At 42.2% G+C, this 26463-nt stretch overlaps 1 protein-coding gene across 1 annotated transcript in view; it reads right to left on the reverse strand.

Moving 5' to 3' along the window:
* Nucleotides 1–4051: 4051 nt before the first annotated feature.
* Nucleotides 4052–26463, reverse strand: part of LOC146199361 (putative ubiquitin carboxyl-terminal hydrolase MINDY-4) — a 35404-nt gene continuing 12992 nt past the window's right edge. Inside the window, exons 5-16 of the mRNA XM_084594819.1 lie at nucleotides 25643–25927; nucleotides 23855–23971; nucleotides 20413–20504; nucleotides 19968–20069; nucleotides 19817–19880; nucleotides 19666–19731; nucleotides 17083–17153; nucleotides 16915–16978; nucleotides 14744–14899; nucleotides 11547–11721; nucleotides 9530–9599; nucleotides 4052–6200 (exon numbers count right to left, since the gene is read on the reverse strand). Coding sequence (XP_084450945.1) covers nucleotides 6152–6200; nucleotides 9530–9599; nucleotides 11547–11721; nucleotides 14744–14899; nucleotides 16915–16978; nucleotides 17083–17153; nucleotides 19666–19731; nucleotides 19817–19880; nucleotides 19968–20069; nucleotides 20413–20504; nucleotides 23855–23971; nucleotides 25643–25927 — 1311 coding nt within the window. The 3' untranslated portion in view covers nucleotides 4052–6151. The remainder of the gene's footprint in view (nucleotides 6201–9529; nucleotides 9600–11546; nucleotides 11722–14743; nucleotides 14900–16914; nucleotides 16979–17082; nucleotides 17154–19665; nucleotides 19732–19816; nucleotides 19881–19967; nucleotides 20070–20412; nucleotides 20505–23854; nucleotides 23972–25642; nucleotides 25928–26463) is intronic.

The following is a 26463-nucleotide window of genomic DNA, read 5'->3' on the forward strand; positions in this document are numbered from 1 at the left end:
TCTGCTCATGAATTCCAAGTCTTCGAGGAGTGCAGTAAAGCTGGGCTCTCAATTTTTTTTTGCTCAAGTACATTAACCTATGCTCATTTGCAAACAATCTTTTCATTCAGCTATGCATGCCAGGGTTTTAATTATTGTTTGTATTTTCATGACTACTTGGTTGTTGCGCATGGATTATGGTTATAACCATAGATTTATGGTTATAAAGATAACTTGAAATAAAATGCAAACACAAAATGAACCTGAATTCTTGACAGTTGTTTACAGCTGAGCGCAAGGACAGAAAAGTTCCTGGCCACTTGTTAAAGGTCGATTGGTTTCTTGAGGCCAAAGGGTTCTTAACTTGTAGTTCTTAAGTGACCCTATATGCATTCCATGGTTCCAGACTTGATTTCCTTGCTGTAATCATGGGAGAAGGAGGAGGAGGAGGAAATAGTTTTTACCAGTGGAAGACTGGTGGTTAGCGGCCATCTGCTCCAGAGGTGTCTTTAGTCTAAGAATGCATTGCCTGTTGCTATCCTACGCGCCCACTTGATCAGCCGTTGTGGGTCTGTGCTGGACAGAGCACCCTTCAGAGGGGGGAGAAAGTTGACTGGAAGATGGGTAGTTGGTTTGGGATGTGTTGGGGCATTCCCGTCCGGAGTAAAAGGTGGGTGCAGGGCTGCCGTACATTGGGCAGCATCGAGAATATCGCGTTTATGGTAGAGAGTTGAGAAAGTACAACTGAAGCTGGCGCCAAGCTATGGCGTCTTCTCTATTGAGGGGTTTGTGTGCAGGAAAGGGAAGTGTGCTTCGCTAGTGCCTATATAGTTTAAGGGTAAATGTATATGTTATAGGTTTTGTGGGTGGTGCCGTTACATTAATGCCTTCGTCACTAAATTTTTGGCCAGATCTCCCGGCCTCTTTCTACCCATTGTGGCAAGTGAACAAAGTCTGCCGCATAAAAGTTTAATCCATTGTTCACTGCTGTGGCATACTGAAGTTATGCACAAGTTCACATAATCTATATACAACAGCCATAACTACTGTAATTTGATTGCAACACTCAAAAATCGTTGTGCTCAGATTTCTGTGCATGTTGAATTAAAGGCAGCTGATAATCTGCTACAGCATCTCACTGCCCCTTATGTAGTTTTGAAATATGTTGGCTTTTGTAGATTTACTTAATGCTCTCAGAACTCCTGGACTTGTATTTGGCAACACCGTGGTGTCATGGTAGCATTTTGCCAGATGCTAGCTTGCCATGGGGGTACTATTCAGTTCATCAGTGTTACGCAGTACCAACGAGATCGCTAGTGTTTTGCTTTAATGCTGGAAGCAAATGAATCGTTCAGCAATACTGCCTTAACAAGCACGTGCTTCTATCCAACTCTGCGATAGTACCAAAGGGGGTATGAGGATGCATATGCTAGCTGGGTACCATAGAAGCCAAGTGCTATGATATTTATTGAAGCATATTTATTTATATGATGCCTATAGTAGTCAGTTTGCACGTCTAGCATACTCTGCTAGTGCCAGGTTGTATGGCCTCACTTCGTTGTGGTGGCAGCAGACTTGGTGGTTCAAAGTATTGTAGCGAAAGCTACACTGCGGTAGGTTTTCAAGACCTCGGGTAGCCGCAGCTACGTCTGGAGAGGCGTAGCTACGAGAAGTGAAGACAAAGAAGAAGAAAAAGGAGAAGAAGACGACAAAGAGCAAGAAGGTGAAGAAGATGAAAAAAATTGTGCAATGAGCACATTCCCCCCAAAAATTTGCCCCACCCTTGTTCTCGAAATCCACCAAACACGATGGTTCAGTGGCCAGAGCAATCTGCTTCTTAGGCCAAGGAGGACAGAGTGGATCCTGCTTGTGGTGACCACATTTTGATGCAAGCAAAATGCAAGAACATTAGTGTGTTATGCTATGTCAATTTACGTTGAAGAACACCTCTTGGTGTTAACGAATCTGGAGCCCTCCACTATGGCATTTCTCATAGGCAAAGTGCACAGCTTTGGGACTCTGAACATAATGCATGGTACAATGTCATATGTGATGGTTCACGGGATAACCGTGAGGAAGGTGGCATATAGTAATAAACATAGTTGCCCAGATATCTATCATGGCCTCAGCATGACGTATACTTTTCAAATAGTTGGCCTGTTTAGCAGCTTGACATGTCAGAATGATAATTATCGATTTCTGAAAATGGTGCCAAGCTTCAATTACTTGGCACTAGGATGAGATAAGGTGCACTCACGAGTGGAAACACTGAAAAAGCAAAAAAAAAAATATCCCCGGCAGCATACGCTTTGCTTAGCATGTGAATGTTATGCTGTGTCAGCCACTACAGCTGCAAACATGCTAGCAATTGAAACATTTAGTTTCTATTGCTAGCATATTACAGTATTCTATTGCTAGCAATATTATGTTTGCATTGGAGGCACATGCTTAGGAGATGCACTGGAGAGACGCTAGTACATCTATGCTATGCCACATTTCTATATGAGACAAGGTTTACAGGCTAAGAAACTATGGCTTTGGAAAAAGGTGTACAGTCTTGATCAAAAGTCCTAAAGGAAAAAAAAATTTCAATCTGTCACAAAATAAAGCTGTTGCGATGCCATTATAGACTAAAGCCTGTGAAATGCTACGGGACATTTTCTTGCCGAGATGAGAAATCACTTTCTAGCATTTTAAATGCCATTTGGTTTTGAATGATGGCATCATGCCTCAATTTTGCGGCTGAGACAAAAATCCTTTGACTTCAGGACTTTTGACCAAGGCTGTACATGCTGAATAATTTGTCTATACTTAGATATCCCTACCAAAGCAAAGCTGCCCGTCTTTTTTTTTTTTTTTTTTTTGCAACTGTGTACTATACTGCTAACTCCTCGCTATCCTATCTGCATTCACAGCTTTGTCAAGAGAAAGACCCATGCCATTGGCAGCATGTTTACCTGCAGTTGCTAAGCATGTCAACATCACAGCTCTCACATTCCTCTGGGGTGTGAGAGCTCCATTATTAGTCATTTGCTGATGACATTGCCTTGCTAAGTAATTCAGGGGATGAATTGCAAATAATGATTGATGACCGAGACAGGAAAAGTGGAAAGGTAGGCTTGAAAATCAATATGCAGAAGACTAAGGTAATGTTCAATAGCCTAGGGAAGGAACAGCAGTTTACGTTAGGTAGCGAAGCACTAGAAGTAGTAGGCAAATGTCTACTTGGGACTGGTAGTAGTAACTGCAGATCCATACCATGAAAGGGAAATAAGGCGAATAAGACTGGAATGGAGCGCATTTGGCAAGCACTCCCAGATTACGACTATCAGCTTACCGATATCGCTCAAGAGGAAAGTATACAATAGTTGCATCTTACCTGTACTCACCTATGGCGCTGAAACGCGGAGGCTAACAAAGAGGGTTCTACATAAGTTGAGGACAATGCAGAGGGCTATGGATAGAAAAATGGTAAGGATAACGTTGAGATAGGAAACGTGCAGAGTGGGTCAGAGAAATAACTCAAGTCACTGACATTCTAGTGGAAATCAAGAAGAAATGGGCATGGCAGGACATGTAGCACGAAGAAAGGATAACTGATGGTCGCTTACGGCAAGAAACTGGATTCCAAGGGAAGGAAAGCATAGCAGGGGGCGGCAGAAAGTTAGGTGGGCGGATGAGGCTAAGAAGTTCGCAGGGGTAAAGTGGATGTAGCTACCACAGGACCGGATTAATTGGAGGAATATGGAAGAGGCCTTTGCCCTGCAGTGGATATAGTCAGGCTGAGGATGACACTCCATTCACTTTCCTCAGGGGTGTAGTTGGATGGAGTTAATTGCTACACACTCCAATCACTTTCTTTTGGGGCGTAGTTGGATGAATTTAACTGCTATACACTCCATTCACTTTCCTCTGGGGTGTAGCCGGACGGAGTTCAGTGCCATACACTCCATTCACGTTTCCTCCTTACCTGTACAGTGCTGGTGATGGTGGGTCTTGGTAAAATCTGCCCCTAAATGCAATATCAAAGTCTTCACAATACAAGGCGCAACAATTAAAAGGAGTCAGAAAGTAGTGTTATCACAGCATCTTTAATAGCAGCAAAATGAACACAAATAAACAAACCATGAAATACTGAAGTGGGGAAGAGCACATGAGAGTTATATGTGGCACTAAATATGTAAACAAGACAACACAAACACACATATATGGCACTCTCCTGACTAGTACCCTTTGGTGAGATGTGAATAATGGTTACCCGGCATAAGAGAGGCTAGTAAACTGGCAGATTTTACAAACAACAAAAAAAAATCACCTTGCCTCTGGCTCATCCACAAGGTGGCAACAGTTTACGTTGAAACTGTACAGTGAAATTGAGTCGGATGAAAATTTCTGTATACCGCTAGTGTGCACAAATTTTTACGAAAACTCTATTCTAATACCGGTTGGCCATGCGTAAGCAAGCATAAAAACACGAATGCATTGCACGTATGTCTTCCACCCTCAATCTTCTAGGTGCATTTGGCATTGTCTTTAGCAAATGAGAACAGATACCATGCATAATATGCTATCACAAGCGCAGGCCACCATAACATACCAAAAAAGCAAACATAGCATGGAGGCCCCTCAACCACAAATTTCTATTTTAAACTGGATCAAATGTCACTGAGAATTATGAACGCCAACTGAAACAGATTAGGATCATGTCATCCTCTTTCAATACTTTACCCGCCCTCGCAGTGTTTGCGGTGGTATGCAGCTATACCATTCCAGTGCCATGTTTGCCAAGTTCCGAATGCAAAACTTGTCCTTACAATTTGAATTTTGGAACCTTCGTTTAAACCTGTCTTGAACCTGCCTCCCCTACCTCAACAGTCAGAGTGTTATCACATCTTTGCATCTACACACAAAAAAAAAAAGAAAGGAGAGAGAAAAAAAAAAACTTCCGCAGAACCAGATGTCGAAACCTAATGTGTACATTTAAAATTTGTACTGCACAATGAAATCGCAAAAATGAACACGTTTTAGGAAGAGCAAAGCTTCTCTCTTTCCTCTATGTTTTGTTCGAAAATGAGAGCAGTCCCAAACATGAAGCAACACAAAATTGGAATGCATTAAAAAGATAAAATTTAAATATCTGTAAATTGGCAGCATCAACGCAGGTTAAAAGTGGGAAACACCATAAATTAAGTAACTAGCAGTATTTGTTGCGAGTGCTAAAGACGTTTCCTCAAGTTGCAACTTTGCCCGAAATGGCATCGCGCACGCACATGAGAGGAAGCTGTACAAATTGGCTGCTTCCAATTGGCTCAATACGCTGGCACGGCTCGTTAATATGGCTCAAGACTAGTTGGAACATAATGCAATGAAAGTGAAAGATTACTACGTATAGGAAGGGTAACAAGAACGCAGCCATGGAACATAACGGTGTGCCTAAGTTCCGCTCCAGTTGGCAGGGATTCATGAGCAGATGCATCACTAGAGTGGTTCGTGCAAGAACACATCAAAAGCTGCATTTGGTAATCGTGAAGGCGCACATGCCTCACCAGTCAAGCCACTGCCTTGTTTGAGCCATAACTCCGAAGAGGAGTTCAGAGCAATGTTCGGTTATAACATATCACTTGCTTAATCTGCGCTAAAGGGGATAAAATTATGTCTTGTGTATGCCTTAAATGTGAAATTTCACACAAAATGAGCACATCATCAAATGCAACTAAGGACTCCAAGGCCTCAATCATTTCACAAGACCCTTGTACCGGATAGTACAACTGTTCTCTTAATCGCCACTTTAAGCTCTGCGCTGCAGCACAACTTCGTTGGCGCAACAGGCTTAATAAAAAAATGCTGCATGACATTCGAGCACCAAGTACCCAGTTATTTAACCATGAGATGAATTCAGGCCGGTGCTCATTAGTGTTTGCAACTCTGTGGCTACATACATATATGTTTGTGTAGAATGTATTAAAAAGACACTTAAAATTTCCTGACTAGAATGACAAAGAACTTTGGTCAAGTTGCATTAACAGCCATTTCCGAAAGTGCAAAAATTAACTACAAGGCAAGTATTACACATATTATTGAAACACAAAATTTTGATTTCCTGCTTGACAGACTAAACAAACACAAGTATCGTGTGCGTGGAGTAGAACAAGGTTGCCAAAAAAGCAGGTAATCACAGCAAAGGTTCAGCATTGTTCCATGACACTGATGCGCCTTTCCACCTGCAAGCAGACAAGAACATCAGTTTACTTTTCACAAGGGATATCAAAAATTACCACGCTTCCTCTCACTAGCAAAAGCACAAATGCACAAACAGCTGTCAAAAGCTGATTACAATTTTAATGACACAGGTGCAGGCGGTCACTTAGGCTACGCCATAATGGAGGGCTCCAGATAATATTGATCATCTGAACACGCTGCAGCTGCTGTGGCCGCTGTTTTAGTGGAACTGTCTTTAGAAAAATGTAGGCTGCCTTAAGTTGATATCAACACAAATACCTCTCTGCATGACACTGTGGCATAGTCACAAAATGCAGTATATTCACTTAAGACGCTCCAAACAGATTCCATTTAGTAGCAACGAAAGGAAATGGTATGGTGCCACCATCCGCTAAAACCCGACTTTCTTGGTCAATTTGAAATATAAGTTACTGGTTAAATGATGATTTCTTCTCTCGATACTGCCACCAAGCGGTAACGTCTCAGCATTTGCCAATTTGGCCATGCCTCGTGACGTCACGTTACCAGAGGACCAGTCAGTGCATGGCCATAATTACCAGCATGCCTGGGATTCTTCGCTCTCAGTGCCGACGCCAGATTGTCTGGAAAATTGGGTCTTTATGGTGCAGTCTGTGTTGACAACTAGCTGGTGCTGCTACGGGACATTACATGCCCTGCCCATGCCCGTTCCTCCTTTTTGATTTCAGTTAAGGTATCACTACCTTTTCATTTGCCTTTTTCCTGATCCACTTTACCTTCTTAACATACTAGTACCTCTATCATTTTCTTTCATAACATGCAGCGCTGACCTTGATTTATTATCGCGTCTTTTTGTAAGTCTCAAAGTTTCCTCGCAAAGCAATAATAATTAAAAAAGATACAACTAATGTACGCTCTTTTTTTCAGCAGTCACTCCAAAAGCCTTAATGCTCCGAGGACGAACTTCAGTATATTTATTGATTTACAATATCAATGATCAAATAAATCTTCTTGCATGCCTGCCATTCCTAGAAAGCTATTCAGCTACTCAAAGCATGGGAGGGCTTCTGGCCACTGGGTTTGAAGTTGTGGGCAAAACTCGGGATCAAACACTACATCTTCTGCATAAGTGGCCATGGCCAGCCTCGAAAAGAGTGCGCACTTCTTATGGACTTCCCAATCGGGTCTGTTTCCACTTCCGGCTGTATCTCGCTGGGGCCCACTGCTCCGCTTCTGCTACTGCCATTAATGCACAAGGAGAGTGCGTGATCACTTCCCACCTTGCCAACAATGATTGCAACTGGCAAGTCCTCACATTTCACCCTTTAGGTTTATAGAAAGACTACGTAATCAGCTTCCAAGATTTGCCATGCATGAGGTATAAAACACTGATAATATACCGCATGTGCATGGCCGCCTAGGTGTGACAGCGTGGTCCCATAGGCCTTCTGATATATTGACGTCAACGCTTTCATCCCTAAATTTTGCACAGATGCAAAGCTACCAGGCCTTTAGAGATGTGCTTCTTGACAGGTATTAACCAGAGTGTGGAATCATAAGTGACATGAAGCATTTGCACTGCAAGTTACCAAGGAGTGGAGATTCTGAGTTAAAGATTTTTGAAATCTCAACCACTCCCACTTTTTTTTAGCGCAAAAGCAGCATTAATGAGAATGCATGGCGCTCCACAGATTCGGGGTATGAATAACAAAAATTTATTCATAGGTAAAACTCCAGCAATGCAGTGCACTCTTCTCTTTAATCAATATGCTTTATGTTCAGAACATATCAGATGAAAAACTCTGCGCAACTCTGCAGTGGCAAACAACAAGAAAAAAAATTGTTCTTCAAAACTGGACATTCTTCTAAATCTATAACCATTATATACCCTGAAGCAGCAAAGTTCATAATATAGGGGGGGGGGGGGGGGGGAAGGGAAGGCAGCTTTCTGTCATGAATGCATCTACTGCTGCCAATAATTATATTGCATTTTGGAAGCAATTCATCTGCAGCAAGTATCTCAGCGTGGAGCATATTACAATCTGGAGAGCTTAGAAAGTGCTGATAACATCTCCAAATGTGCTTGAAGAACTTTTCATAAAACTTCAAAAATAAAAAGATACCTCTGCCATAGGAGAGGCCAGAGTATTTTTCGTGTTCAATTCAAAACAGGAATAGCGGGACAATATTAGATGAAGTTTATTCACTGAACTCTAAATCACTGTTTTCTCAGGTTATCTGCGAGCATAATTTTTCGAGTGAGCTATGCAAGGGGGAAACAGCGCAAGCTACACATGGACAAAAAGTTGTAAGTTGACTTCAGTTGTAAATCAGCGCTGTGTATGTCTCGTCCTCCCCTTTTTGTCCGTGTGTAGCTTGCGCTGTTTCCCCCTTGCGATGAACCAACTAGCCCGCAACGTTTTGTTCATGAGCTATGCAACTAACAAAAAACACCAAAATTTGTGTCCACCAAAACTAGACCAATTTTCACAGCATCTTCCTGTGCGCTTGTTACATACCTAATTAGGATCTTTCTCCGCATCAGGAATAACAAAATTTGCTGGCAATGGACATTTCACAGGCTTTTAAGCATGCAACAACGTCTACACGTTACTTTTCTTATCTTTTGGGTTCGATCCTGCATGCGGCGATCACATTCGGATGGAGAGGAAATGCAAGATACCTCTATACTGTACAATGTCGCTGCACATTAAAGCACCCTAGGTGGTTGCAAAAATTCCAGAGCCCTCCAGTGCAGCACCCTTCATAGCCCGAGTCGCTTTTGGATGTTGAACTCCATAAAACAACCAACAATGCTAACTTCAAATTGATCAAGATTACTTCTAGTCATTGTCACTCGGGTAGGTACTATGAGACATTTGCAAGGAATGGATCAGTACACCACCTTCTGCATTTAGACTGCATTATCTGTTAGATGTTCATCATCCTTTCGATGGTTCTAATGGCCAAATTTTGTTATAAAGACTTCATTCGCATGTGGACTATACTCAACACATGCAGCTAAAGCAACTATACTCCGTTTTCTTTCATTTCCGCGTTCCACTTGTTATGAACCCAGTAAGGCCACTCCAAAAGCAGGCAGGAAGCAAGCAGTGAGATTGTCGCGCTCCTAGCAACAGAGGAGAATGTCATTCAAGGAGAAAAACTCCCAATGCTTCCACTCTCTAGAATGACTGTGACAAGGCAAACAATAATTAGGAAGCAGCCATATGGCACATAGCAATGCATTTTGAGACATGGGAAAGCATACCATATTGATGAAGACGCAAAGGACAACACAAAAGTTGAGTGCACAGCGTCAGCACTGAAATGGAAACACACATGAGCTCACCTTGTCCTGATGCACAGGTCTAGAGGCGGCGTCATGACAACATCTTCATTACTAATGTCTGCAGTCGGATCTGCAACAAAATGAAAAACGCTACAGTTTTATGGCTGAATAAACAAGGTGGAAAAGCTTGCAGGTTGTGCTCGGTAAAACTCGATAATGACTAAACAGCTCAACAACCATGAACTACACCAATCAGCTGCAGACATCCATATGACATCTCCCAATTTAGGCCTCAAAAATTAGGGGGCCATTTAGGCTTCGCCTTAGGAAACAGCGGCCTCTAATTACATACAAGCCTCATGATGCCACTTTACATAAACAACCACACGCATTACATATAAATCGCTGCTTGTTCCAGACCATACAAGCATGCCTTGCGTGACCTAGACGCCACTGCGTCTGGCTTGCTCATAGGCTCGAATCCTGTCTGAAGTTCTTGCATTTTTTCTTTCAGTAAAATCGGTGTCTTCGTAAGGTAAAATGACTTAAGACATGTAATCACTTTTATTTCATATTCCATATTATATTTTCGATCCAGAGTAGAAGGAGAGAAAAAAGATGGCTGCACGGTATAAAAGAGCACTGAACAAGGCATGAAGAAGAGCCTCAGTTCGCAAGCTGAGCCAACGTTCCGACAGTAATAGTTCAGGCCAGTAAGGCTGGGACTTTGCATGGCATGGCATTACAACATGCATTGTATGGTGCGAAGCACAAGGCAACACACAGGTGGGAAGACTTTGTGCATCACTGGTCCAGAGTGAATCGAGGTTTTGCAAAAATCACTTCATGATGCCATAGCTACCGCCGCCATGGCGCAGCAAAAGGAGGCACTGACAAACTAAAAGATGGAACCTGTAGAACTCACCTGGCAGAGAACGTATTTTCATGAAAGTAGCGCCTCAACAGAGACGTTTTTAAACTGTTTGCCGCTGTGCAGACACCACACTTAAAAGCTAGGCTAGACCAACTGAAATCTTTTGAAGGAATTCGGAGGGACTGAAAACTGACCAAAACACATCACGAATTCATGTTGGTAATGCAAACAATCTTGGCATGCCAATATCCAAGAGACAAGGATTTATAATTTTGACCTGGCATAAAAAATCACATAAAACTAACTAGGTGACGTTTTGTGAGAAAAATGAGGTTATTACGAGTGTAGTACACCACATGACCACACCCCGGGAAAATATCAATGATTTTCTTATGTGCACAATATGCTGTTCCCTTTCAGGAGTGCTAGTCATGCTTCATTACATTCTGCACTTGCTCCAGTGTGCCTTTCAATAAAAAACAATGCTCCCTTCACAATTGTCTACGATATGCTTTAGTGCTTTTCAATAAAAGGTACCACAGCACTTTTTTAATTTCTTGCATGAAGCAGTCACCACGGCCCATTAAACAACTTTTGTCGACAAGGAGTATAGAAATGACCATATTAGACAGGAAGCTTTCCAGAAAGCCTTCAAAAAAAAAAAAAAAGCGGATGCTTAAAACCTAGTGTTTCAGTCTTTTGAGGACTCTAACGAGGATCAAGGGCATTCACATATTTAAAGTGGCTGCACAAACTGTGTAATTAAAGAACCTACAGCTGAAGCCGATAACTCAATGTGCAGTGGCATGTCAGTCGATACCTTGCTCTTTGACAAACTAAATCTGACATTACTGCCCAACATCTCCGCAGAAATGTAAGCTATAAAATAGTGCATTCATTTAGCTTCATTTTGAGAAACTGCATGATAATGAAACTAATGCATAATTTTCAAGCAAACATAATAAACCAATAAAACATGCCCATTTTTTTCCAATGGTAAGGAAAGAGTCAAAGCTGGTATCCTGGTCCACACCACCATACAGGGTACGTTCTCAACTACTCCTACTCTCAGATGATGAACACAGGAAGTTCCACATACAGCTGTCGCCTTGAATAAAAGTAAAACTGATTGATCCCACTGTGCTGAAAAAACAACAAGTACAAAAAAAAAGTAGTTTGGCCCACTGAGGGCAGCCATCGTACCCACTGTCAGACGCACTTCCTCTTCCTGTTTGTTCAGGCCATCATAGTAGAAGAGATCAAATTGTTCGTCCCCCGGTGCAAGCGCCAGGAATGACTTGGAGAACAGTACCGAGAAGTGACTCTCACTGAGCACCATCCAGATCGGGTACTTGGGGTCCTTGTAGTATGAACCAACCTAGCAGCCACAAGATGAGAACGACACGACGTTATGTTCCATTCCTTGCCAACAATGTCCATGTTATTTTTGCCGCTACCACGATGAAAATGTCAGCTTACAGGGAGTTAATTTTTCACTTCCTTGCATTATTCTTCACACCACCTCTAGTCAAAATGCACGAGTTTATGATAGTTTCCCGCAGCTTGCATTTGACTACTAATTAGAAAAACAGCGACTATAAACATAGTTTTCGCTACATCTAAATCTGGAAAATCTGAAGAAAACGCTGCTAGGAACTTTCCACCAGGTATGTGCCTGGAGCCACCAAAGTTGCAACAATAGAAAGCTCTCAGTTTGCTGACATTAAACTGGTGATTTTCAGGGTGAAATAAAAATTTGACTAGGTAAGGTGGCTAATCCAGAAGAAAGCCAAGAACGTAGGAAAGGTATGGGTAAAAAGGAGAGATTTGAAAAAATAGGCCTTGCACGCCACTCAAGGGGCACCACAGAAGTACCAAAGCACCTGAATTCCCTACTCATGCTTCTGAATGTATGCAACTGGCATGGACCTACATCCTTAGGCTGCGTTACAATATAGATCACAATTAACTGAAGGTGCCGAAAATGTTTCCAGGATCGACATATCGTGCAAACGCGAAAAAACTACCCAAGGTCAGGTACAAAGTGCAGAAATTAGAGGCGAACTCCCTGTTGCACTGCCAGTCACTACACGGGTGAGTGTTAGGCAAAGCAGAGCTCTAGGAAAGCTCTACACAAGATTAAGTTCAGTTGTGCGAACACATGAAATGACAACAATGCTAGGCAACACTAATAACCAGTGTCAGGTTGCCACGTTGCAAACAGTCGTGCACTGCCGCTTGACACTTCCTGCCAGATGTTCGTTGGCTGCACGCCCTTAATTTTCCTGCTGGTCCTGCGCTGGTTCTCACCTTTCTTAATGCCGCTAAACTGATCAATCGAGAGTGTAATCTTGGAGAATATGAAATCCACTCAGGGACAGAAAAGTGGCACATAAAGCCAGCCCTCAGTGTGCAGTAACATCGGAACCAAAACTCAGAACTCCCGTGCATGAGGCCTATTCACTTTTTAAAGGTTTGCATAAGAAAAGTCGTTGACACTGCATAAATCGTATGCTTTCTCCTCACTCTACCATTTCCTCTAAAGAGCCAGACTCATCCATTTCCATCGCAATAAAGATTTCGGGCTCCAACCTTGAGTGATCGGGCTGTGGTAGCTCTTCCAATAAACCAGTAATGTCAGACGTAATGAGGCCAGGTTTCCTTGCACTGCAGTAGATGCTGCCTACTACGAATGTTTCGTGCCTCTTATTTGCCCTTGACGACAAAATATCTGCGTCCAAGCTTGCTGCCTACTACAAATGTTTCGTGCCTCTATTTGCCCTTGACGACAAAATATCTGCGTCCAAGCTTTACCTCATGAGTTTAAGTGAGACTGAGGCTTTAGTAAGACATAAGGTCAAGTAGAACTTATATTTGTGGAAGAAGCATCCACATGCTGAACATAATTCTGTCTTCTTCTGCCAAGCCCTTTCTTTTGCCCTGCAGGTAATTAACACTACTGGCCACAAAACGTAATTGGAGGTTTATGGAAAAAAGGATATTTCAATGCTGTCACATGAACCGCTAGCCTGAGATGCCTATAAATGTGGAGGGACATGCATGTTGTGTCCACTGGTATCCTGCTGGGTGAATGGGTTTTGAGGCAGCGCAACAAGTAATTAGTTTTTACTGAAAGCTATTCGACAAATTTTTAATGTCGATATTAAGTGGTCAAGGTTATCTGCCATAGCACACTACTGAATCTAAACTACCTGCTGTAACACTGGAAGGAAAATGATATAGACTAAAAAAATTAACACTAAAAAAACAATGTGGTACACTATATCACACATGTTGTTAATTCAAATAAGAATCATTAATACTAAAAAAACTATGTGGTACACTATATCACACATGTTGTTAATTCATGTGCTTGTGGAAACTGATGTCATGATGACTGCTACACATATTGTATTTGCTTGTTTTGTATACATGTGTCAAATGCAATTTGCTTCCCCCAGGGAGGACGGCCCACGTCAGGCGTCGTGCCTCTTGGCCTCCTTCCTGAAGTGTAAAAATGAAATGCACTTCAAATAAATAAATAAATAAATAAGAATCAACACAAATCTAAACTATCTGAAACAGTGTAAAAGACCACATTATATAAAAAGTGAAACTTACACCTTATAAATAAGCCATTTAGGAGCACTGCATTGTCCTCAAGGACTCATCTCAGGCCTTAATAATCGTTCACTGTACGCTTCATGCAATGTCATATATACTTGAACACCACTATACCCTTCTTTACGTTTGGCTCAACAAAAGACAGTTTCTTATAAAAAGCATTTATTACTTCTTCTAGTAAGATGCAATGTCCTGTAACATAAAAGAAAAAAAAAATGTCTCGATGCCAAAGAAGAAAAAAGTTCACAAATCCAGTGCAAAAAAATATAGTAAGTAGTTCCTGTCCTCAATGTGCATCTGATTACAACTTAATGCCATCATCCAGAATTATGCTTATTCAAGGACATTCATTCAGAATGTTTGGCACGGTGTGTCCATTCCGCATAGTGACTGCACCATTCATGCTCAGCGCATAATTCAGTGAGTCAGATTGCATGCGTGGGTTTGATCACTTTGTTAATACAAGTCCAATGCTACATCCACCTTAGTTGCATGCACACAGCATGCCAGCATGAGACTGCCTCATGAAAAAGATGAGAACACTACAGCGCCTGTTTCAACAAAGTGCAGTGCTCATGAAATATTAGCAAACTGCAATTTTAGCCGCATTTGCAAAATATTGAGCTGACAAAAAAAAAAACAATCAAGTTGTTTGCAACAAATTCCTTGGTTAACAAAGATGACCTTGGCTCTGTTCAATGTAATTCAGTTCAGGTTTGACTGCACGCAATCAAAAAGAAAGAAAATATGAATATAAGCGACAAGTGATGACTTACCTCGCAAGATTTGTAGTGTTCGTAGAGGGAGAGCAAGCCAATGTTCGACTTTGCTGTGATGCCTCTGAGCACAGTTGTTGCGTCTTTGCCAAAGCAGACCTTGTTATCAAAGACATTTGTGACCGCTTGGCCTACGAGCAGGAGATTGACCACCTCCTGCGAGACGTGCAGAAAGGTGTGAGAGAGGCTATTCGTAAAACATACGTGACGTTTCCATGCCCACAATGCCACTGTCCTGACACAAAATTGCTGTGCCCAAAAACAGCTTGTCACCACCAAGTTAAAGCCTTAAGTAGGCTGTATCACCGAGCATTTTAAAAAATGGTAGTACTGGGTAGACTATCAATCAGGGTTTTTATTAACCAGTACTACTTCAAGCCGATATTTTTTAAGTGGTTTTTATCGGCTTAGACATATGAGCCCAGCCAACAGATGTGTATGCAGTCACAGAACAGTGCTTACTGCATTTATAGTATACTGCTTTCCTTTTGCACAAGAATACCGTGCATATATGTCTAATGTCTCCGTTCGTTGCAACCACGCTTAGCAAATATAACAGCGAACCACAAACCTACAGTTGGTAACTGTGGTAGCTTACGACCATATGCTAATGGGTATACAAAGGCATAAATTAATAGACTAGTGAATAAGCGAGTAGCAAAATGCATCTATGTGAACAAAGATTTACAAGGGAAGCCACAAATGGAAGCCATTAACGATGTTGCATTATACCTTTAAGCCTTTAAAGGCTTTTGCCGTACAGGTACTGCTGCCGTATTCCGTCCCATGGCGTTTTTGCCGTACGGGTACTGACTAAACGCATAGAGGGAATATTCGACAGGCAAAGGGTTAACGGTGTAGCTTTAGAAATACCATACTTACTCCATTTTAAAAACCCCCTTTTTTTCACAATTATGATGTCCAAAGTGAGGGGGGGGGGGGGGTGCTTACATTCAAAAATCTTAAATATCCCCTCCTCCTTTGCCTTTGTTTTCATGCCGATATCTTGACAACTTATTTGGAAAACAAACTTTGCCAACATCTTCTGAAAACACGATTAAGTGGTGCACTTGAAGTTCAAGCTGTGACAGCCCTCTTCAAACTCATTCAGACTTGCGTTACGGATTCCAAATGGCTAATACCAAACAAAGCGATGCAAGCCCGCATTATCTGTGAAACCTGCCGAGAACCACCGAATAGCTGCTGATTCCAGTTCCATGTGACAACATGCTGATAGAGTAATCGGGGTCGCTTTCAGGCTGCTTTTGCATGTCCTGCGCCGCCAGCTGTCGCGCAGTGTCGGAAGGCAACAACACAAAAAGCTGGAGACCGTGCCACACCTCGAGCGTGCACACACAAAGAAGGGGTGTGCTGACATTCGCATACAAACTTTTTTTTCCAAGAATTCTTTTGCCCGTTTAGGGTTGCTTAGAATCACGAAAATACGGTAAGTCGAGGCTTCTTAACATTTTCCGTATAGCATCATGAATGGTGGCGAAGAAAACTCACGTCAGCTTGTGCCATTCGCCAAGCTAGATTTAGCACCTGCCCACACAACTGAGCGCTGATATGCAGCAGCTTGCATGTGAACAGTTGTACTAGTTGAAGTTAGCTCACTTAGCTCACACCATCAGGTGCATTAGAGATACTAGATACACCTAATAAGGATTACTTCAAGCATTATGGCAACCAGGGTAATGGGACTGCAAGTCCTGAAATTACTGCTATAATTTCAACTTCACTGGCAACTCCTATGAGAAAGTAGAGCCTAACTACACATTTTTTAATGTTTATTTTTGCTATTCACTATTCCCGGCGACTCCCTTTATGCACAACTTTGCTCGGGACCAACGTGTCCATATTAGCGAGGGAAAACCGTAAATTAGCTGTTTAGCGTGTAAACCAGCAGAGACGCTTAAGTGGTCACTTATGAATTCAAGCCTGATCATTACTTGGCATGAAAATGAAAACTGTCCACTCCAAGAAAAGAGCAACTCGTGCACACTCTAATAATGCAAGTTTTTTACTTAGTCCTGATATGCACATTATATGAACTCGTGCACACTCTAATAATGCAAGTTTTTTACTTAGTCCTGATATGCACATTATATGAGGAAGCTCGTAAACATAGCAGCAGTTCGGCTTGCATCGAGATGTGCTGGGTTATTCACCTGGTTGCAATGGCTGTGCTTGCCAATGAGTGAGCTGTTCCTCTCGTCCATTTCCTCACGAATCCTGTCAGTTGGAAGACCAGAAAGCAAAATGTAAGCACACCTATGAGCATGAAAATGCTGGCACAACATCTAAGAATGTTCACAGATGTTGACAAGGAGACTTGCCTTTCCAGGCCATGTGTCATTAGCACAGATATCAGGAAAGAAACGCAGCTTGAACAGTCGTCTTCCTGCAGCTGCAAAATAAAAAAATTAGAGGGTCTCTTAGATGTCTCTTAAGAGAATGGCGAAAGCCTACCCTTTTTATTCTATCATTAGCCTCTCATCGTTTGCCTCTTGTCAGCGTTTGTTGCAGTGCTACATATAACTATAATTGGTTTACAGTAAAGGAAAGGTGCAGTATCTGTCACACTTTCTCTGGAAAGTGTGTTTGGACAGTACACCATCGCTCCTGTCGCGTAGCGTTCCTTGGCGCGTGTTCAAGTGTGGGATTGCAGATGGAAGGGACACTAGACAAGAACATATCTCGTGGAATCTCATGAAATATGACAGATCTCGTGCACAACTCTCGCATACGGATTTTCATTCCATGAGCCTAGAGAGGCTTTCGCCTTAAAAGTTGTTTTCCGTGAATTATATAGTGAAGACGTATATAAAAACACCCACTATATTTTCAGATCTGACTGCGAACTTACGCTTGAATAAGCACGATGTATATTGAGAGAGAACAAGGTTCCTCTGCTTCATTAATGGTATGACATGAAAGCATGTTATAGGTAAGCTTAACACAGTCATTTGATGCAAGCAGCATTCTCAACAAAGGCTCAAATGAATGAATGTGTTCATGAATACATGCCATAGTTCTGATACTATACTGTACAAGTTGCCTACTGTGATAAAAAAAAAAGAAATTCATCCATATAAGCTACGCCATCACGATAGTTTCTGAGATAAATCCTGAATTGCACCACTATCAGACATTCCCACTCTTACAGCATTAATTCTCCTTTTGTACTGAGAGTATTGAAATTATCAAAGAAATATGGCCCAGCTGAGGCAAAATATTATTAATCACCAAGTAAAAAAAAAACAACCTCTCAGTTGACTTAATATACATAATCAATACTATATTTGATTAGACGTACTAGACTAAAATGTAACTTCATCCTGTTTTCATGCAGCTTGTGCAGTCCACAACTCTAGAGCCCTCATCTGCATGGTGACTTGTTGATGCACTCTATACCAAGCTAATATCTTTTATTTTAGCTAACATGAATAGGTTTTTTTTTTGTTTGAACAAATTAGTAATTTTAATAACTTTAAAGTAAATATTTCAAACAATTTTACATCCCAAAAGGACTGAGTGGCACAAAAGGCATTTTGAAAGCTGCACACTTCTAAAACACCAAGCTAGAAAATTGGGGGAAAAAAAAAAAAAAAGCGTGAAACATTTCTCAAACTCAATGAAGCTAAGTCAACGTATTGTCACGCAGCGGAGACAGCAAAGCAATCTGGGAGTCAGGAAGGCACGGAGAAGAATGAAAAAGAAAACCCTTCGTTGGGTTGACCTGCACCCACGAAAAACTGAGCTTGGCGACGATGACGGTGAGAGGCGTGTTCAGCAGTCGTCAAGAAACAGAACTACCGCTGTACTCAGCTGTGCTCAATTCAAAGTGGATGAAGCTTTGAGCTAAGGTGTGGAAAGAAGTTAAAATGATCTCAAATAACATCGAACCAGTTGTGCATGTTTGCAAACTGTTCCAGAAGACAAATCTTATCTAATTTTTATGGTTTTGTTTGGTTTCGTTTGTTGGGTTTAACGTCCCAAAGTGACTCAGGCTATGAGAAACGACGTAGTGGAGGGCTCCGGAAATTACGACCCCATGGGGTTCTTTAACGTGCACTGACATCGCACAGCACACAGGCGCCTTCCTTTTCGCCTTCACCGAAAAGCGGCCACGGCGGCCAGGATTCGATCCTGCATCATCGGGCACAGTAGTCGAGCGCCCTAACCACTGCATCACCACGGCAAACTAATCCCTTGTGCTGATGCCCAGTCCTGCCGGAACACATGAAACTCCATGTTACGAAAAAGATACCTAATTCGGATATCAATCAGTTCAACTAATGAAAGTTCGAATTGCTGACATATGCCTGACCCGCTCATGCTGGTGGTTGCTTTCCCAGAAGACGAAATGTAGATAGTGCAAGAGCGAACTTCCAGCGCCTCTGTTAACCTCCAGAGCATACCCGTTGAGCCAGAATCTTAAACCTACAGGGCTTTCAGCAGTTTGTTTCGCTGCTTGATCAGCCAGGCCACACAGGAGTGCAAGGCAGGCAGCTACACTGTTTCAGTGTCTCTCATAGTCACTTTCTACCAGCTTCTCTTACTGAGCTGTTATGTGGCGGTTTTTCTTTGCATGTGTGCTGCAATACTGTCCCTCAGGAAAAAGCTGAAGCAAAATGAAGCAAAACAAGGACAGTGGAAATTTTTTTTTTTTTGCTTAAAACGAAACTACTAGATTCCTAATAGGAAACATTTAGATTCAATCGGATATTGAATACTCTAATTATGACCAAATATTTTGAATTATAAGAAATTTTCACAACCCAGCTTTAATTTATTCCAATTTAATCTGAAATACTCGGCTAAAAGCAGTGAAGCCCCTTCTTACCATGAAATCTAAGTAAATCGGGTGACACAACTCTACTCAAAGAAGCATTACAGTCCAAAGAAAGTGCACTTACTTTGAATATACAGGAACTGTAATACTCCTGCAACGCCACCTTTGAAGTGAATGTCGACAGTGTCAGCTGCGACGTAAAAAAAAGAAAAAAAAGTATGTGGTTGTAAGCAAGCAGAGATGCTACCAGCCAGCTGACAGCAATGCTAACTCACAGTTTCTATGATACCGTCGCTGGCCAGGACGTCACCAGTGTGAGCCACATTCACTCCAGTTGGGCTGGGCATACAAAGTGAAATCAGGTGAGTTTACGCTCAGGACAAGCCACTAGGACTTGCGCATGAAAGAAGGGCTTGTGTCACTTACTTGCAAACAATAGCCCTGCTCGAGTCACCTGCCTGCCACAGGATGAACGCCAGTGCTCGGGCCAAGGCGGCATTCCTTCTGGGCACATCAACTTTAAACCCACTGCAAAGAAGACATTGCAAGGTCATATAGCATCCAAGTTGCAACCAAACAATAACAAAGTGGATAAGAATGACTTTGTAGGAAGAGGCATGCCGTAAAAAATCTAATAAAATTGTAAATACAGAATAATGTGCCCCTCCTTACTCCATCCCAACACCATAGACTTGAAAGTATACTGCACACACCCACTGAAAGCCATTTTGATACAATGAAAGCTTGTCCGTAAACAGAGTGCACCTGCAAAATATGCTATTCTGCACATAAGTCTGTCAAAGGCTTTGCACTTTTTAATGAAACACTGGTTGCCCGTCACGACATATGCTAGCTAAAGCTGTTTTTTTACCTTGGGTCGGCATTCTGTAGCCCTCCCTCTGGCCACAGCAGCTCCTTGATCATGTAAGCCTGCACTGCAGCGAGGACGCCACATGGCCCTCCCTGAAGGCAAGTGAACAAAAGGGGAAAACGACAGTAACCATACAGGCAAACTTTTTAGTGAAATGTGTCTGTTACCAGAAAAAAATTAAGTTGTGAACAGATCTACCTAGAGCGCTCGCGCTGAGGAAGCCTGAAGCTGAAGGGGTGAGTTGATCAACATGGCATGGCAGAAGGCATCTAGAATGCTGTCGTATCAAATTTACAATACAACTGAAATAATGCTGCTAAAGTATGCGCTGTCTTCTACAGTATACTCCTGTTAAGACAAATTTAGTTAAAACAGTTCTTGGATAAAATGAATGCGAAACCTACAGGATTTGATGTAAAAAAAAAATATCTGATTACGGTGCTGTTTCGCATGTACTTTGGTTATGACGAACTTTCAGAGCAACTATGCACTACAGTGAGCCCTTGCAACAGCTCTCTCTCGGTGCTCATGTGGTGTTGCTAAGAGAAAAAAATAAGGTAGCATTTTAACATACTTAAACAGAGTAGGATGTGCAAAACTGTTTGCGCACAGATGGAAATTGACAGGGATGACAATGTGTAATGCACAGCACAAAAGGTTGTCACAGTCTGCAGGCGGGCCGACTGGCTGCAGCAAAAACTACGGTTTTCCGCACAAACTTCCCACAAAAACTCCTGGGTTTGAATCCGCACCGGCATTCTTTTTTTGTGTGTATGTGTGTGTAAAACCACTATAGGCGGACATAGGGGCTTTAGACAATTTCGCTAGGCCCTATCTGGGATTTAGCCTGGTCAGACCGACAATACCATGTGAAAGCACTCTTTGAATTACCCTGCCAGGAAACGTGGACTGTCACGTCACGACCTGGCAGATCAATCAGGATTCTGGCACAAGCAAGAAGATTGTTGCTCAGTTATGACAGTCGCATGAATGCTTTCACAATAAAATAATTTTTTTTTTTTATGCCTCCACACAAGGAACCACACTCCACAAGATGGCTTCTGAGTGTATTCGTGCAATGCTGCGAGCAAGTTATCTTGCGAGAGTGCACGTTTTTGGGAAGTAGTTTTCTTGCTGGTGTGTAAATAGCCGGGCACCGTCGTATCTACGCTGGCGGAGATGTGGCATCACGTCTCAGCATATGCCGCGTGCTGCCTCACAGAGACTTTATAAAACGCCGCCGCGGTAGCGCAGTGTTTAGGAAACTTGACTGCTGCGCCCAAGTATGCGGGATCGAATCCGGGCTGCGGCGGCCGCTCCTCGATGGAGGCGAAATGCTAGGCATTCATGTGCTGTGCAATGTCCGTGAATGTTCCAGAACACTCGGTGGTCGAAATTTCTGGAGCCCTCAACTACGGTGTCTCTCACAGCCTGAGTCGCTTTGGGACGTTAAACCCCATAATCCAAACCAACCAAAAGACATTATAAAAGGCACTTGGGGTTCAAAAACTACGGAGTTGCAATGCATGTCATCCTGGTGCAGAGACGGTCAAATGTAGCTGCCGCGCGCATTCACTGCGGCGTATAGAAAGGCGCATGGAGTGCCTGCTCGTGGATTTGGCCACTGCTGAATGCAGGAGCGAGATGAGAAAGAGCCTCGGATACACTACTGGGCATGTTCAAAGCCCTATAAGCAATATACGAAAGCAAAAAAATAGACACAAATAACAGCTACTATCGGAAAGAGTGAGAAATTAGAGCAGGGCTTTATATCTATGTCAGGTGGTCTTTGGCATAATGTCGTCAGTTTTGCTAATGAGTATGTGTAACCTGGATTTGCAGTGAAAACAGAAGTGGCAGTGCACCTAATCTGCATTTGGCCTAAGTACACTAAATAGCCAGTCATTATTTTTCTTTTTTTTATGCGTAGTTCTGTCAAGACAAACTTGCGATAAGAAGGAACAAATTTTGTGGTTCGTTTAAGAGTGAATTAGATATTTGTAACATACTTCAGAGTAAAACCTTAATTTAATTTGGTGTATGATATTTTGAATACCGTCTTAAAGATCATTCTGAAGTTACCCAAACATTACTGAGTACATACTTCAAATACCAATAACATGCATTGAAAAAAAAACTGCGCCGGAGTCTAGTTTATCACCACAGTCAGTCAAGTTTACTTTTCTTTGGCCTGCCTGCTACAGCTCACACCTATAACTTCACCATTCACACAAAACAAGGCATAGTGAAATGAATAGTAAAGTAACTGCAACTTTTGTGACAATAATAAATACAAATTTACATGTCCATAAAGAAGACAATGCCTGCTATAAAATAGGTTAATTTTTGTGTGTCATGAGATCACAAAATAATGTTATCCAGATTGTCATGTCCATGTCACTTGCATGTGATGCTAACATGTTGACGTAACATCCTGAAATGCAATGCAGAGATGTGGTATGGAAATGCAAAAGCAAATCTGAAACTAGAGAATCAGGCATGTGCAGAATGTAGACAAAATCTTGCATCTCTAGTACGAACATTTCACAAAACAACAGCTGCTTCCTTCACATTAATACCTTGCATGCAACATGCTGGCTATGATACAAGCTCTGCGTACATAAACTCGATGGAGTCAGGCCGAGTAGAGTTAACTCGCTTGATCCGCTTGTAATAAAAGCATGTAAACGATGTTGAGTCAGGCAGAGTTATGGGAACTCGGGGATCAAAAAGCTTCTGGTGTGGCTAAGAGCGTCAGCAAAATTGCATGCTTTCTAGTTCTCATCAAGTATAAGAGGTAAAATCGAAGCTCTCGATAGTAAAAGGCAACGGAATCAAACACGAGCAGGAAACTCACACATAACTTCGAATCTCGACACTAGGCTATACCTACTCGCGAGAAGAGAGTTCATGTAGACACCAGCTTTGTTTTGCGACTGTCAAAGGCATGTGAGTAGTGGCTGGCGTAGTCGCATGCCGCGGTTGTAGCTTTTGTGTGCTCTCTGCTTTATTCTCACATCTCATCCGCGCTAAGGACAATGCAAGCGCGGACTTAATTATGAAAGAAAAAAAAGGCGGTGTTCATATTTTATGTCAGGAAATGCTAATCTACATTTTTATCAAGTGAAAGTGTCAATAAAAGCCTTGGTACCTCATTCAACAGCTACACTGCAATCTGAACCATACGCTTTCTCAAGAAAATAAAACACTAAAAACTTTGTGCAGAATGATGGGCCACTGACAAAAAGAACAACGTATCTGGACCACTGCTTGTTTGTATCTGTTGACCAATTTTACTTCCTGACAGTTAAAAAACACATATGTACAACAGGCTGCCTTATTAGAATGTCAGCTACTGCAGATCACCCACAGATCAGTATACTTGCCAACAACAACAAAACAAAAACAAATTCCAAGGAAAAAGAAGGAACAGGACACATACTTTTTTTTGTAGCAGGCCATATGGAACAGCATTTGACCTAGTGAAAGTGAAGCCCTGGGAAGCCCACTCCTCTCCAAATTTTCCAGTTCGTGTTCCAAATAGCAGCTCCTTCAGATCCTAAATTTGAAAGTCCATAATGTCATCACTTAAACAGTTAAAAAGTAATAAAAATAGGCAAAATGTTTTTGCATAACGGCAATTACTAGGCTGCCATTAAATGTCACTATAAATGACAGGCTCAAATAAACCAGAAGACCGAAATAACTATTTTTAGCGGCGGCTACAGCTACATTACTATAAATTTGGCCATAAGCCGATATCTTTTTTTTTTTTTTTCAACCCTTCATCACGCACAGATTAAACAATTGTTGTATGCAAGCACACATACAAAACGAAAACTTCAGTACCAGGAATGAAAACAAAACCTAGTGCAGTATCCCCAACCCTTTCTGAAATCCAAAACTGGCACATTTGTTTAGATTTAACTGTTTAGAGCTCTAACAGAAGAGCCTGGCACAATACAGAAAGGTCACAGTTGTCAGTACGTACAACGCTCTGCTTTCATTGTCTTAAATACTGGCACACAGAAGAACTCAGTTTCACTGATCCATGCCTTACATCTAACATAAGTGCTGCCACTTTCTGCATTCTCCACCAGCTGCGCAGTGGTAGATGAGCAGTGCGCAACTGAAGCTCTCAGGCTTCACCACTCACATTGCCATTGCTCAGGAATTTTACCAAACTGACTCGCAAAGAGTAAAACATGAAGAAATCACAATCAATATGAATTGCGTAGTCAGCTAAGCTCTTAAGAAGTCTGGTTCATTTTGAGAAACAAAGCAGGCGCATTACAACAGCTTCCTCTCAAGCTGCTTGATCCAGTTAAATGATCCAGTTAAATGATTACATTAAGCCCAATCTCAGTAATATTGTTTTTAAAAAAAACAGGCCTGTTCTTCTCAAGAACCCCACTGTTGACAATGAGCTCTATGACAAGAAAAATAAGCATCGTATAGAAAGCACTTCAAACAGAGTGGAAAAGTAGTAGATGGAAAGGAGAGAGAGAGAGAGAGAGAGAGAGAGAGAGAGAGAGAGAGAGAGAGAGAGAGAGAGAGAGAGAGAGAGAGAGAGAGAGAGAGAGAGAGAGAGAGAGAGAGAGAGAGAGAGAGAGAGATTGTCACTGCGGTGTTACTTGACCTCAAAACAAAAGTTAAAAATGGCATTCAGCTATAGTAGACTTCACAAAGACGCATGACTTACTGTTGTCAAAGGCACAACCTCAGTAGCTTGATCATGGTGACTTCCCACAAGCAGAGACATGCTTACAGCTGAGCACATGCCTCATATCTGTTGATGCCAAGGCAAGACTCCGCAACTGCTGATTTGACAGTTTCCCCTTTTGTTCTGGCTTAAGGTGTTTCATCCTTTCTGAGGATGTTCGCAGAATTTAAGAAAAGCTGGCTAAGCTGGGCTAATCTAGATAGCTTTTTATGGTGCCTTTGAGCTCACTGGAAGTGGAGGCTATTGTATAGCAAAGATCCTTATTGGCATCAGTGAAAAGAAATGAGCAGAAAATCAACAATAAGCCGCATGCCAGCCGCCAATCTGCATCACCAGCTGGCGCTACACACATGCAAAGCGGTGCTTTTTGGGATACACCAATCGCAGATATCAAATATGAGTGTAAGAGATGATGGCCACTGCAATCAAAGTAGCAGATCATCAAGGAATGAGGTCACATCATCAATTTTAAGACTAATAAAAAGGATGAATGAACATTACACTCACCATGGCTTCCTGTCGAGTGATCGGCCTAAATGTGGCCTGCTGCTGAGGAGTGATTACAAGTGGGTCGATGTAGGTGTCCTGATCTGTGAAATCACTCACTTCCACATCATTGTTTGTCTGGACAGGAACTCTTTTTGGGGAACTTTTGCCATTGTTCTCCTTGCCTTTCCAATTTTTCGGGCTTCCAGAGCCAAGGAAAGGATTTGACTTCCTTCGTGTGGATTCCAGCCGTGGTGCACTCTGACTCCGCAGAAGGAATGACTTGGGTGACGTAGGGGATGCAGCCTACAGAGGATTATAAAGGCAGGTGAATAAAAGGGAAAAAAAAATCTAGAGGGCACTTTGGACCACTAAAATGCGATGAGGCGAAAGCCATTATAGCACGATGGATCGTAGTCCTCCGCTACGGCACCTCTATCTCCCTCTCTTCTTTCACTCCCACCTTCCTCCCATCCTTTACCATGTGGTACATGTGTCCGTGGAGAATTGTGACAGATACTGCACCTTTTCTATCCTGTAAATCAATTTCAAACGCCGGTGATACCTGCTTTACTAACGCCTCCTAGACATCTGGGTCTGCTTCTGTTTGCTGTGTGGTGCGGCATTTGAGGAAGTGCCAAATGAAAGGCGCCACACAAACACCTGGATCGGACGCCCGGCAGGGTTAGCTTCGTATATGCATGAATCACTCGGCGACGTCACGACCTGTCGTGAAGGTACATAGCGCACCCCTTGTCGAACACAACCAGCATTTCATTGAATGCATCAAAGTTCACTGACGTTCTATAATTCGTTTACAGGAAAGGAAACAAGAAAGGAAC

Source organism: Amblyomma maculatum, chromosome 2 (assembly GCF_055883805.1).
Source record: "Amblyomma maculatum isolate TAMU_Amacu chromosome 2, ASM5588380v1, whole genome shotgun sequence".
Lineage (NCBI taxonomy): Eukaryota > Metazoa > Arthropoda > Arachnida > Ixodida > Ixodidae > Amblyomma > Amblyomma maculatum.